Genomic DNA, 12,958 nt, shown 5'->3' on the forward strand with positions numbered 1-12,958 from the left:
CCCACACTTCTTTTGTCGTGTCCTTCTCAGCAATATGCGGTACTACATGATCCTTGACCCCATCAAGGATTATGCACTTTGCCTTCGCCATTGCATCCCCATACCTTTCATTATCAACTGGGTTGACTGGGATAGCCACGGTTCTCAAGGTGAAGCCCTTGATGCGATGTCTATCCAAAGCAGACAGGATCTTGGCCTTCTAGATGACAAAGTTGGAGGCCCCGTCCAACCTGTCCTGATCCCTCATTCCGTTCATTGCCATCTTTGCTCCTTTTCTGGACTCCCTCTGAGTCTCGACTTCCCTCTTGGAAGTTCTCTACTAGACTCCCTTTGACTCTCGATTTCTTGCTAGAAATCTTCGTGCCAACTATCGATCCACTCCTCTCCGATCCTCGTTGCAACTGCAACACAGATATGGATTTCTTGGCTAGAAAACACTCAAGGAAGCTACTCCCTCTGCCTTGGTTCTGTCTCGTTAGGTACTATTCTGCTTCGAGAGCAAGAACACGCCACCAGCTTCCTCCACAATCTACCCACAGCTCCCTATGCCCCAGCGACTGAAGAAACTGAGCCTTTTAGCTCTGCGCAATCTGGTAAAGGTTGAATCACTCCTCTGGCCAATTGCGTCAAGCCTACCTGGCTAAGTAGGATGACGTGGCTCTTCGTGAGCCTCTTCTGCCTCTCTCTGCCTCTGCACTGGCCCTCTCGTTGGCTCGAAATGATGACACAAGCCCTCTGCGTCACTCCCTCTCTACTGCTTTCTGCTTAGGAGCAACTCTATCTCTTGGGACAAATGCTACTGCTGCAAATATTTATGATTATGTTGGCACCTTCAGTCCTGTTGTGTTATGAAATGCTTTGATACCATGTTGAAATTTCTAGGTCTGACACGTAAGAAATTCCTACTGCATTATTTGGTTTATTTCACTTACTTGTTTATTCCTTAACAAGCTATTTAACCATATAAGTACTGAAAATAAACACAAATGCAGTCTGAACTCATATACAGATCATCAACTGAAATAATAGACAAATACACAAGGAACACCGTTATTTTTGGACAATCGTCCCCAGAAAAACCCAATGCAGGAAAACCGGTGCAACAGTTCTGAGGGTTTTATTACATAAGCCCCCCCTTTGTCTCCTGTAGTGAGACACATCCTCATTTGGACCTTGGAACATCTACCAAGTGTATGGTGCAAGTGTGGAGTCATCCGGGCATGGTGAACCAGGTGCATCATCCTCATCCAAGGTGGAACATGAGCAATCGTTGAGTCGTGTTGGGTGTACATGTAGTACTCTCTGTTATGGTGGAGGCCCATGGCTCTCAACGCTCACCCTACAAGTGCCAATGTGGCTCTTTGGAGGGTTTGGACCCCATATAGGGAGACCAAACCCCAAATGGAGACCCACCTGCAATCTTGCATAAGATCCAATGTGTCCCCTTGCCCTCCAATACAACAAATCATTAGAATAATCAAGTAAAAGAGCTTACAAATCATGGAATCAATGGGGCACTTCATGGTGGCATGCCCTTCCATAGTGGGCTTTGGCATGTATAAGTGTCTCCAAGCTCAATAAGGGGGTTAACCAAGGACCCTATTAGGTGGTTTCAACCTTTAAAGGGGGTGACATGTCCATGGTACATCCATCAGGTGGTAGGTGGCATGTGATATAGTGATGGAACAAAGTGGGGATCAGGGGAAGGCTCCAGGCCACATGTCATGGTACAAGGGTAGCTATGATGAGGGAAGCCCACACTTGGGTATATGAGTGTAGGAGGGAGCAAATCATGGTACATGAGTTACCCCAACCTTTGTTTTTCCACCCTTCTTCATATGCCTTTTGCCTTTGATTGATTTTTCTTTATAACTGCTCGGGGCTCCAAGGGATGAGAGCATGATGTGTAAAATGTAGCAGTAGGTACCCCCTTTTAAAGTGGGGCATTTCGTTGCCCACTAGGGGTTGGGAAAATTATGGGTTCCTTAATATGGAGGGGGCTCATCTAGGGCCCATAGGAACCAGGGTGATGGCCATAAATGAGGGGTAGAGCTCATGTTTGACTTTTTCCCACTTGCTAAACTTGTATGTCCCGACCATCTTTTGCATTTTTTGGTACATTTTCTGTTGAGAGTAGCCAAAATATGCTTTTTGTTTTCTTTTTAGCTGCATCAACCTCCAGGCATCATTCCAAGCCCGACCCAAGGTATGGACAAGGGGAAGGGGAGGCTAACCTTATGTGGACCTAGTGGACACGTGGACCCAAATGGGAAAAATGATGAATGGGGTTAGAATGAGCGGAAGGGGGTGATGTATATGGTGTCGGAAAGCGAGACCACGCAACAAAAATCGGGATTTCCCATGTAGTGCCAACCCTAGAGCTAATGGCCAGTAAAGGAGATCCCACGGGACTAGGATACAAGGGGAACCGCCAAATTGGGCAAAGGAGACAAGAGTACAGACCTAGCCCACTCTTTCCGCTGAATCCCCCCACCAATCCATACCCAAAAGTGTGCATGATAAGTAAGAAAAATTGCTTAACTATACCAATGAAAAGTCATACCTTTGGGGTTGGGAGGCCCACCTTCGAACATATGGTCATAATAGATGGGCAAGGGACCACATGGTTGTCTCAGGTGGCAAAGATAATGGCACATCAAGCTATTTGGTGGCTACAAGGGGTTGCCTGCTGAGGGCCATCTTGGAGAATTTTTTTCTCCTAGGGATATCACCCACGAAGTGGTGGGTAACAAGCCCTAGATTGCATATACACCTTATAAGACCAAGGATTAGGGTTTTTTCGAGGGAACAAGGTAGGGTTTTCATATGACTAGGGTTTTATCAACAAACTTTTGATTTACCCTACAACAATTCATGTTGGACCCACTCAATGGTTCAGAGATGGATTACACTCAATGCTATTTTGGTTATGTGCACCCTTACATGCTATATAAATGAGAAGTTGTAATTTGTTGGTCTATGGTTGACGAAGATTATAACTACTAGATGATTGATGTTATATGGTTTAATACATGTTTTTATGTTTTTATAACTAATTCATCATTCTACATGCTTTTGTTGACATATATGCATCAAAATATATAAAAATATTTAATATATAAAATTCACTCTCGATTCGCTCCAGATTGGCTCCCAACACGGAAGCTTCTGAAAATTGTCGCTTCCCGCTCCCGCTTCCACTTCTGCCCCCACTTCCAAGTAGCCTTGGTATACTATAGTAAATGACATGTGTCATGAGGCGAAGGGGTATGTGCCCTTTGACTTCTCATTAAACTAATGCATTGCTATTTTTTATTTTTTTGGTATTACTTTGTTTATAACGTATACTAGTGGAGTAAGGGAGTTAGTACACCATACAAGGGATTGACTTGGAGATTGATCCCTTTGTTATCCCACCCCTCTTTGCGTATGCATTGGGAGCCTCCTTTTCCATACTTATATAAAGGAGCATTGGAGACCATTATTTTATAGATTTGATTCTTCTTGCATGTTTCAGGAGCACTTATTCCATTTTCTAGATTTAACAACACTTCCATTTAAGTATGGGGGATTTACGCAGTGCATTATATTAGATATCATTTTTCGGGATTCAACTGCGTTAAATCCCGAAAAATGATATCTGATATAATGCACTGCGAAGGAAACCCTTGGTGTATTATATTTATGGATTTTTTTTGTTTCTATATTAATATATCAGATGCATCTATGCTTTTTCATAGCTCTTCGAGTGATGTGGCTGTTTCTTAATTCTGAGAAAAATTGTGCAATAGGGTTTGTTTTGTCATTGTTATGCACTTGTTTTGAATTTCTCTTTCGCTCAAAGCACATGTTCTTTTTATGCATTTGTTTTGAATTGTTCTTTGACTTGAAGCACATATTCTTCTTGATTCATTTCGATTTTTTTCTGAATTTAATTAAAGAAACTAATCCCACTTCATGCAATTTTGTTTATAGTTTTTATTTTGTTCTCGGGTGATTTCTGGGTGCTTAAGGGCAGCATAGGGTGTTGATTTATTCTACGTTTATTCATAGAGTTACGTTAGAAATAACAACACATAAAAAACCCTAGGGACACTCCCTTGTGGCTAGAAAAGCATGAATGCTAGCAGATAGGCATCTAGTGGTGATAGGGGTAGATTGCCTATAATTAGATCTGGTTTTCTTCTTAAGTGCAGATTTGCATGGTAGCATGGCTGTTCTAGATGAAGAAGATACATGTCACTTCTCACCATCTTGGGCTAGGTGATCCTCTCTAAAGTCTTTTGTGGAACACTCCCATTTTGCATGTGCCAAATGCCAAATGCTCTCCTTGTACAAAGGTTCCTTTATTAAACAAAGGTTTTTCTTGATGTGTGCGAAGTTCTAGTTGGAGTGATCCTGAAATATATGTTAATTTCTAAATATCAGGTGTGATCTATTTGATACAACAATTATTTTATATCTATAAATTTAATTAACCAATAAATTAATTTTCTGAACCGCTGAAAATAAAGAGACTGGTATTTTAACTTTTCACAATAAATTTGCAGTGGAAATCCCTAATTGCTTTTCTAGCAATTTTACAATCATTGTCATGCCAAGAGTTGGTTGTTCTATTATTCTTTTTACATGACACATGATAGAGAACTTGTTAATGGAAGTAGAGAGGGTTGTAGTAAAATTATGATAGAAGCCTTTGATATTGTCCTTGTAAGTAGGAGGTTTAAATCTCTATTTAAATCCTCTAAGAAGAGATTAACTTTATTTTTTCAAAAAGCAAGTGCCTTTAATTCTCAACATTCTCTTGCATGGGGTTTTTGTGCATGACAAAGTTTAGAGTTAAGGTTAAAGGTCTATGATCAGAGTCAAGTTCATGGTCATTTAAGAGGTCAAAATTTACTATTTGGTTAGAAACAGGGAAATTGAATATCACATAATCCCCAACACTATTTTGGAGCCCATGAATACAAGTCATCTGGTTGGAGCTTTGCCACTTAATTATGCCACTGCAAATTATTAGATATTCAAAATTACAAAGCTTGACTAGCTTGTTTCCAAATAAATTCTCACTCAGGTGTTCAGAGTTTCTTTTGTATCTACTAGCTAAAACAAGGTCCTCATCTAACAATAGAGGATTAAGGTTGGAATTATTTCTTGGAAGAGTAGTTTGGTTGGCTGCAGTTCCAGCATTAAAGTCTCCTAGCAAGAGGATATTATGTATTATAGTGGCAATTTTATTCTTAGATATCTTTCTTATAAAATGTAGAATTAATAGGCACGAAATAACAATTTTCAATATAAATCTTCTTAGCATTAATGTCAGAGATTTCTATCCATATGTACTGATTGAAATGGTCCATCTTGTGAGGCTGAATGTGAGGAGAAACATTCTTTTTTCTATAACAGGCTATTCCTCCAATCCCTCTACGATAGGATATCTCGTTCCATGCTGACCACAAGATGGATAAACGACATGTTATGAATGAACTACATACAATGTTGTGAATTAACTACACATGATCACTGAAAATCTGAGATAATATGTAATCAGATTGCACAATTATGTGTTGTTTCTTGCTGTTAGAAGCAGGTATAGTCATAGTAGAATGGCAAAATAGTGTGTGTGCAAGCATGTGTAATTGCTTTTTCTTGTCCCTACGATGGTGTAAGAGATAGTGACCTCTGGGGATGCATGTTCTGGCTTTAAGGTAATATTGCCCTTCTTTATCAAGGGAAAGAAAGTGACATGGTTATAAGGAGGTAGAAATGCATGCTTTTTTGGAGGCCTGGGGCTCGCAAAAGCCGCTGCTGTTATTATATAAATAAGCAAAAATATGAAGCAAATTTGATTAGGCTGGACTGGATAGAGATTGTTCAATGTCTTTCCCATCCACTGGAAACTCAAATTAAAACCGAAAAAGAGGCAGTGATAAACAATGTAATGAAGTTATCTAAAGGGGAGATAGAAAATTAAATATGTCAGAGTGCAGTTGCTCCAGTACGTTCTTCTAATTCTTCGTATTGGTGTCTGCAGCTGTACTTTTGATGGCCTCCGTTATGCTGCAGCGTTTATTGGGTAAGTATTGCATCCAGTTTCATGCATTTCTCCTATGAAAATTATACATGGTTGTTTTATATTTTATTGTCATGTAGAAAACCAAAATTAGTATTCTAAGATAATTAAGAGAACAGGTAATGATGTTGATCTTTCTTGTAATTCTGACTTTCTGAAAGGGAAAACAAAAGGTTTCTTAAGATTCAAAAAATTAAATATCATAATTATTAAGGGGTTTTCCATCCCAACATTGATCTTTTCTATAATTGTAAGTCGTCGAGGTTACCTTAACTTGCATTTCTGTGGTTTCCAGGTTTGATAACTTCAACATCATTCGACAAGGTGTTCTCCTTGTGATAGATACCTTCGGAGTTTCTCACATTCTGCCCATATTTGGACTTCCATTACTTGTTTCAACCAAACGTTCACGTGTTCGAAGTGGTGAATGTGATCTCTTACAACTAGTGCAGGTGATGTCTCTCTCTTTAACACACACACATATACAGCTACCTGGATGGTAGATAGCAATAAATGTTAATATATCTTTTTAGTTTAGAAATAGTTTATGGACCATCATCAAATGTAGGATCTGGAATTTGTGTTAGTTTTCTACTGTATGTTGTAAGGAACTGAATCAGAAACTGGGGTCCTGAACTCTCTTAGTCTCACAGAATCTGGTCTGTTATCAGAGAGCACAGCTACAAATATTTTCCTCAAAATAATTTCACAGAATTATTAACTGAAACTGGAAATTGCAGAAAATGAATGACATTTAACAAAACAGAGGAACTGTAACAGAACTGAAACCTTGCTTTATTCAATCAAAATCAAGACTGATACAGGACAACTCAAACTCAGAATTTGTGTTTCTGTGCTCACACGACATACAGCGCTTTTCTGGATTGTTTTCTCTGTCTGGGCTTCTCTGTAACAGCGTGCTTGTCCTCTACTCGGCGCAGGGTTCTTCTCTGCCCTTTTTTGGCTAACCTTCAAACCTCCTTTTCCAGAAAATTTCCCTTTCCTTCGACTTCTGCATCTCCTTTTCAGTGATTTTCCTGTCTATTTGTCTTCTGATGGGGAAACTGAAACGATTCTTTTCCTATTTGTATTCCCTTGTTGGGTAACTGAATGGTTGATCTTTTTAACTTCCTTAACCATTTTAGTTACATGTGAATAAGCGCCAAAACTCATCCACACGAAGCTACAGCTCTGAGTAGCAGCACAGCCCTGTAGTGTAGAGTAACAGAAATGGTTTTACAGCACTATATTATCCAACAGTCGAGTGACTCAGAAATTAAATGTTTTTGGTTGATGCGGATTGCCAGAGACAAAGGATGCTCCTGCATCAGAAACCCACATTGATTGTGGGTTACAACAATCAATTAAAACATCTAGATGATCATTCCAGCTTCGGCAGTCTTTTAAGGCACTTTTTGCACTTTTTTTGAGTCTCTAATTTATGCACAGATTCTGCTCCCTTGGATCAATAATTGATAATGTACTTCAGCCCATTGTTCCCAAAAGATTAAAATGCTGATTGGTTGAGATCAACAGATGTTAAATGAAAGTACTAGTAGATTGATATAAAATAGAGAGTATAATAGAGGACTGTATCGTTGACTCGATGTTTGCAGACTTGACCAACTCAACTCTGTGAAAATTCTATCACTGCGACAACTGATTTATTTTACCTACTTATTTCCCAATAAGTTATTTATGAAAATCCTTCAGTAAACATTAAAATAAATTCTGCTGCAGATATCACATCATAATCCAGAAACAAACACACGCACAAGAATCAACACATCGACACAGATATTTAGGACAACAGTCCCTGGAAAAACCCAATGTGGGAAAACCGGTGCAGCAAGGGAGGATTTTATTATTCAGCAATTCTTCAGTACAACTGGGTGCCAAATTGGCTTACCCAACAGAGAGAAAATTCTTCAGCACTTCTCCTAGTCTCAGCGTCGGGCTAGCTGACCTCTGCGTAGCTCCCAGATCCTCTACGTCAGCTCCTGCCTCTCTGCGTCAGCACTGGGCCTCTCTGCATCACCCACGCAGGCCCTCTAGTGACTACGTCTGCCTGAGAGGCTTTGCGTCTACCTCTCCAACCTCTGCGCTGGTCTTCTAGTGCTTTCCCCGACTCTCTGTTCAGTACTTGCTTCCTGCCACTGCTCTCCAGACCACTAATTCGAATTTGTTAAACACACATGGGCAGCAACATAATCTGAAAGATAAAACATGAGAATCCACTTTTATTAACAAATGATATACATTTATAGTACATGTTCTGACCGTTGGGTTCCACATCCCAAGGTCTCTTGGACTCCTTTAGTCTATTCGGCTTCCAGACTAACTCTTAGAGGATTATGTGTCCAACATTCCCCCCCTTAATCCGAAGGGTTATGTATGAGTCCAATAAGAGAGTTGTAATACAAAATGTGCAAAAATGCATGGCAGCACTAGGCTGAATGTGCTCTTTGAAATGTTGGTATAAAGGGTGGTGGTTTAAGGATGACCACTAACACTGAAACGCTTAGTGCAGTTCCTGGAACTCTTCCAAAACCGACAAGAAGCTGAAGTCTTCTGCTAGAGGAAGTGCTCCTATTGTTTTGAAGAGGGAAACCTTCAACCATGAAAGGGAGGTCTCACCCACATAAAAGGGAGAACTTCAACCTGAAAAGGGAAGTCTCAACCTGTGATGGTTTAAGGATGACCAACAACTCTGGAATGCTTAATGCAATTCCTGGAACTCTTCCAAAACTGGCAAGAAGCTAAAGTCTTCTGCTAGAGGAAGTGTCCCCAATTTTGTTCCTGGAATTCTTCCGAAACTGGCAAGAAGTTGAAGTCTTCTGCTAGAGGAAGTGTCCGAGATTACCAACTGAAGGCATGCTCAAGGGCATCTTTGTCTCTGGCTACAACTCTGAAACTGGTGTGACAGGTTGTGGCTCAGGCTCGCTTGATGTGGCTTTGAAGCTTGTAGATGACCATCATTTCCCCCCTGTCAGATACAAAGTGAGATGATGGAGAAAACTCAATTGCAAGACTGTTCAATACTCTAGAACAAGTTCTGACATGTGACTGGAATATCTTCTTGGCTGTTGATGCCCATTGCCAAGAAGCGATCCATCCAAGATGAATCTTTGTTCTTGCAGGATGTTTGTTTTTGAAGCCTCTGTTTGAAGAATGACTGGTTTTATGACAGTGCTTACATGGATGAAGATCAAAACAGTGATCTTTCAGATGGCCAACTCGGTCACAGTGTTGGCATTTCACAATCTATTGTGGCTGCTATGGAAGAGGGGCAGAATCTGGAACAGCTGGAGGTGAACTGTCATGAGGAGCAGATGAATTGTCATGAATGAATCCAACACTTTGAAACTGAATGGGCTTTAAGTAGTCTAGAATATGAAAGGACAAGTCCTTCTCATATCCGAGACCAGTTTTGTGCTTGTTGTGGACAAGATGTTCTCAAGCTCTGATGATGGGCTTGGAAAGTGCAAACTGAACTTCTGCATCTGCATGTACAACTGCTACTTTATGGGAGTCTGTTTCAATCTTCTGAACAAAAACAGGTTCAGAATGACTCCTTTGTTTTAATTCTTCTTGCTGTAGCTAAGATTCAAGCTGCAAAAAATCAATTTTCTCTTGTGCATTTTGTAGAGAGACCTGAATGTCTGTGAGAGAAAATTTGCTGACTTTTAATGTATCATGAGTAGTAGACAATATCAGAGTTTTGAGGAACTCTAATACTTCATTGATTCCGGCCATTTTTTGTTTAATATCAAAATTACACCTTAAAAGACTGATCACAACTACTACTCAATGCAGAAGAGTAATACCCACTAGCAATATCCTTTATAAATGTGCATCAAATGATCAATGTGCAACCAGCAAGCACCAATTAGAATCCATGTAAAAATAAGAGTTTACTCATGACCAGCAGCAGTCGAAGTAACAAGGAATCAATGCATATATATGTAGACAAAAACTATAATGAGTTTTAAATACAATGCCACACTAGCGCAGCAACAACTGCAAACTTGCTTGGATCCTTTAAATATTCCTTCACTTTCTCGGCCAGTGGAAAAGAGTACTCAAGTTCAATAGCGACTACTAATACATTCTTGTAACCGTTGATGATAGCATGTGGAACAGCTACAATTGTGGGATTACAGATCGCCAAAGAAAGAGTTGTACATAATCTCATAAATTGCAAATTGCTTGTTGTGCTGTGCCAAAGATGGTCTTCCAGAACTATTCGGACACACACATATGCCCAGTAGTTAATTCATGCATCATATGATACTCGGTCTTCAAAATACAAATACCAAATATAGCCCAAAACAACCAACACACAGTATATGGAGCCACACCAAAATGACCAATGCACAGTATATCAATTCACATGGAAATAACTTGAATAGTGCCAAAACTAACTCGCATATATTACCAAGTTGTATTCTCAGCATATCTTCAATGTTCTATCATGAATGGTTCAATGCACCTTCTTCACCAATACATGGTCATGCGTGGGAGTCTTCAACGAACATTGTTTCAACACCACTTTTTTTTATGGGAACTCAACGCATACCATATATTGAATATGTATCACTGCTGGTCATATATACCATAGCATTTTACCATGACCTTCAAAAATATTCAGCTCGAAATTAAATTCACCAACGGATCATCCAATTCAAGCATATTATTCAAAAGCGTTGTATCAATATGCAAGGCCTGTACATTGACCGAAGTCACTCGCATAGAAAGATCAAGGCGGTATTTGTTATGTTTTAAAATAAATGCCACTGTACTGCAACAAAGCCAGTTAGATGACTTCGTGGCAATGGTCCATGATAAAATGACAGAATGTATTTACCCCTCAAAGCTATTATCTTTTAAGACAAATGTCGTGTCGGAACCTATCATTCAGGTGTCATTACTCGAGAAAGGAAGCTTTGGAGGAGATTAACAAACAAATGGGACAACAAATTCAAATATCATTACGCATTAAAATGGCAGCGTAAATATATGGGTGAATTTACGTAATACAGGAACTGTGTAATATGGGAGCAGTGTTAAAGATAAGCCAACACATTAATACAGAGCAGCGTTAAACACTTTCCAATGTGGATTTCCTTGCAGCGTTTCATATAGATAAGCAATGGCGGTCATTCAATGATTAAACACTTTGTATGAACCATAAGCAGCGTGTAGTCAAACTCATAGTCACGATTTGCAGAGTTTATACATTCTATAGACAATCGAACAACATAGTTCCAATGCCCATATTAATATTTACATGACATATAAACCAACTCAACACACAATCAGTTATACGACAATGCATCACTTCACTCGCTCAAATGAATTGAGAGTGTAGGCGAGGATGATTTTCACAAACCAATGCAGCAACGATGACAACGTATATCAACGTATATCAAGAGCCTCCAAACACTCTTTCCTCCAGCATTCAAAAGACTTCGATGGCAGCGTTAAACAAAATATGGGACAACGTTAATACCAGGAGACACATGCTTGAATTAATACCAGGCTCGCCGACGATGGCATTCTCCCAGAGAAACATTACCAGAGAGATTCAAGTACCTCAAGCTCTCCATACCAATCAAGACTGGTATTTCACCCCACAACAAATTATCTGCGACTAGATAGTGATAAAACCTCCAAATCAAAGAGATTGCCAACAAACTCCGATATGGAATCCATGATTATGTTGCTCTGGAGATACAGTATCTTCAATCTCATGCTCGAAGCGCCGGCACTGGCAGGTAAAGCAGAATCGATTGAAACCCAATTAAAGTACGCACAGGGAGGAACTATTGAAGATGGAAAATGGAACCGGACCCAATAATTTATTCCCACTTAAAGATAGTTTCTCCAGTTTCGGAAGCGCTCGGATTGTAGCAGGAGACAGCGTTTTCAGTGGAGTATAGGAGAATATAAAACGTCTATGACACTGACGCAGTGAGACAACATTTGCAGCAGGTCTCTTGACAGAGGGCGTTCACTTAAAAAACGCATGACAGAGGATGCAGTCTAGACAGAGGAACGCATATATGACACTGCCTAGAGCAGGCTTCGGGCAACCAGGCAGAATATAGGGAGTTACAAAGACAGGAATGCTAAAAATAGGGCTGGAGAAATGACAGAGGTGGTAGCTAGAATTGAGTTGAGAAAATATTCATAAGTGATGGCAGAAATGACTTGCACATAAAGACCATAAAACAAATGGCTCAAAGAAATTATGCAGGGTAGGAATACGCTTGCTTTGATACCATGTTAAACACACATGTGCAGCAACATAATATTAAAGATAATCTCAACTAACCCCGCTCCAGAAATCGAACTGATTGGTCTCCCTCAGTGTGTTCTCCAACTGACCCTCAAATGTCTTCTTATACTTTTCCTGTTGGTCCTTCAACAACCGAGATTAAATCTCTAATCAACAGCTAAGATTAGATTTGGCTTGATCCACGACTTTTGGAACTTTCTAACTCAGTTTTATATTAATAGCCATTAATATTTTATTTTTCCTAAGTTTAGACTTAGGAACTCCATTAAAAATACTAATTATTTTAATATCTCCCAAACCAGTTAGAATCTGCCCAAACCATTTCTGGGTCTTGGAGATCTCATGTTCTTTAGCCTCTCCACCAATTTTCAAGGCTAGAGCACATCCGATGCTACCCCAAATCAACATTCCCTCTTAGCGAGGACTATGCTCTAGTAATACTCCACACTAAGCATTACTTTGATCATACAACATCAGTACTTATGTTGATGCTAAGCCTCCCTGCCCAACATCCTCTACACTACTGCATCCTATATCGTTGCCCATGGCTCTATCACTGCCACTACTACATCTATACTGCAACT

The 12,958-nt window shown here is 39.8% G+C and overlaps 1 protein-coding gene across 2 annotated transcripts in view; it reads left to right on the plus strand.

The window, feature by feature from the left end:
• LOC149245297 (Alkaline-phosphatase-like family protein) overlaps positions 1 to 12,958 on the plus strand; it is a 377,731-nt gene that overhangs the window by 343,353 nt on the left and 21,420 nt on the right. For both annotated transcript variants that reach the window (XM_089457751.1, XM_089457752.1), the window contains exons 17-18: positions 6,035 to 6,076; positions 6,369 to 6,525. In XM_089457751.1, coding sequence (XP_089313877.1) covers positions 6,035 to 6,076; positions 6,369 to 6,525 — 199 coding nt within the window. The remainder of the gene's footprint in view (positions 1 to 6,034; positions 6,077 to 6,368; positions 6,526 to 12,958) is intronic.

The sequence above is a fragment of the Pinus tabuliformis genome, chromosome 7, assembly GCF_031772625.1.
Source record: "Pinus tabuliformis cultivar Carrire ecotype Pingquan chromosome 7, CPIR1, whole genome shotgun sequence".
In the NCBI taxonomy this organism is placed as follows: Eukaryota; Viridiplantae; Streptophyta; class Pinopsida; order Pinales; family Pinaceae; genus Pinus; species Pinus tabuliformis.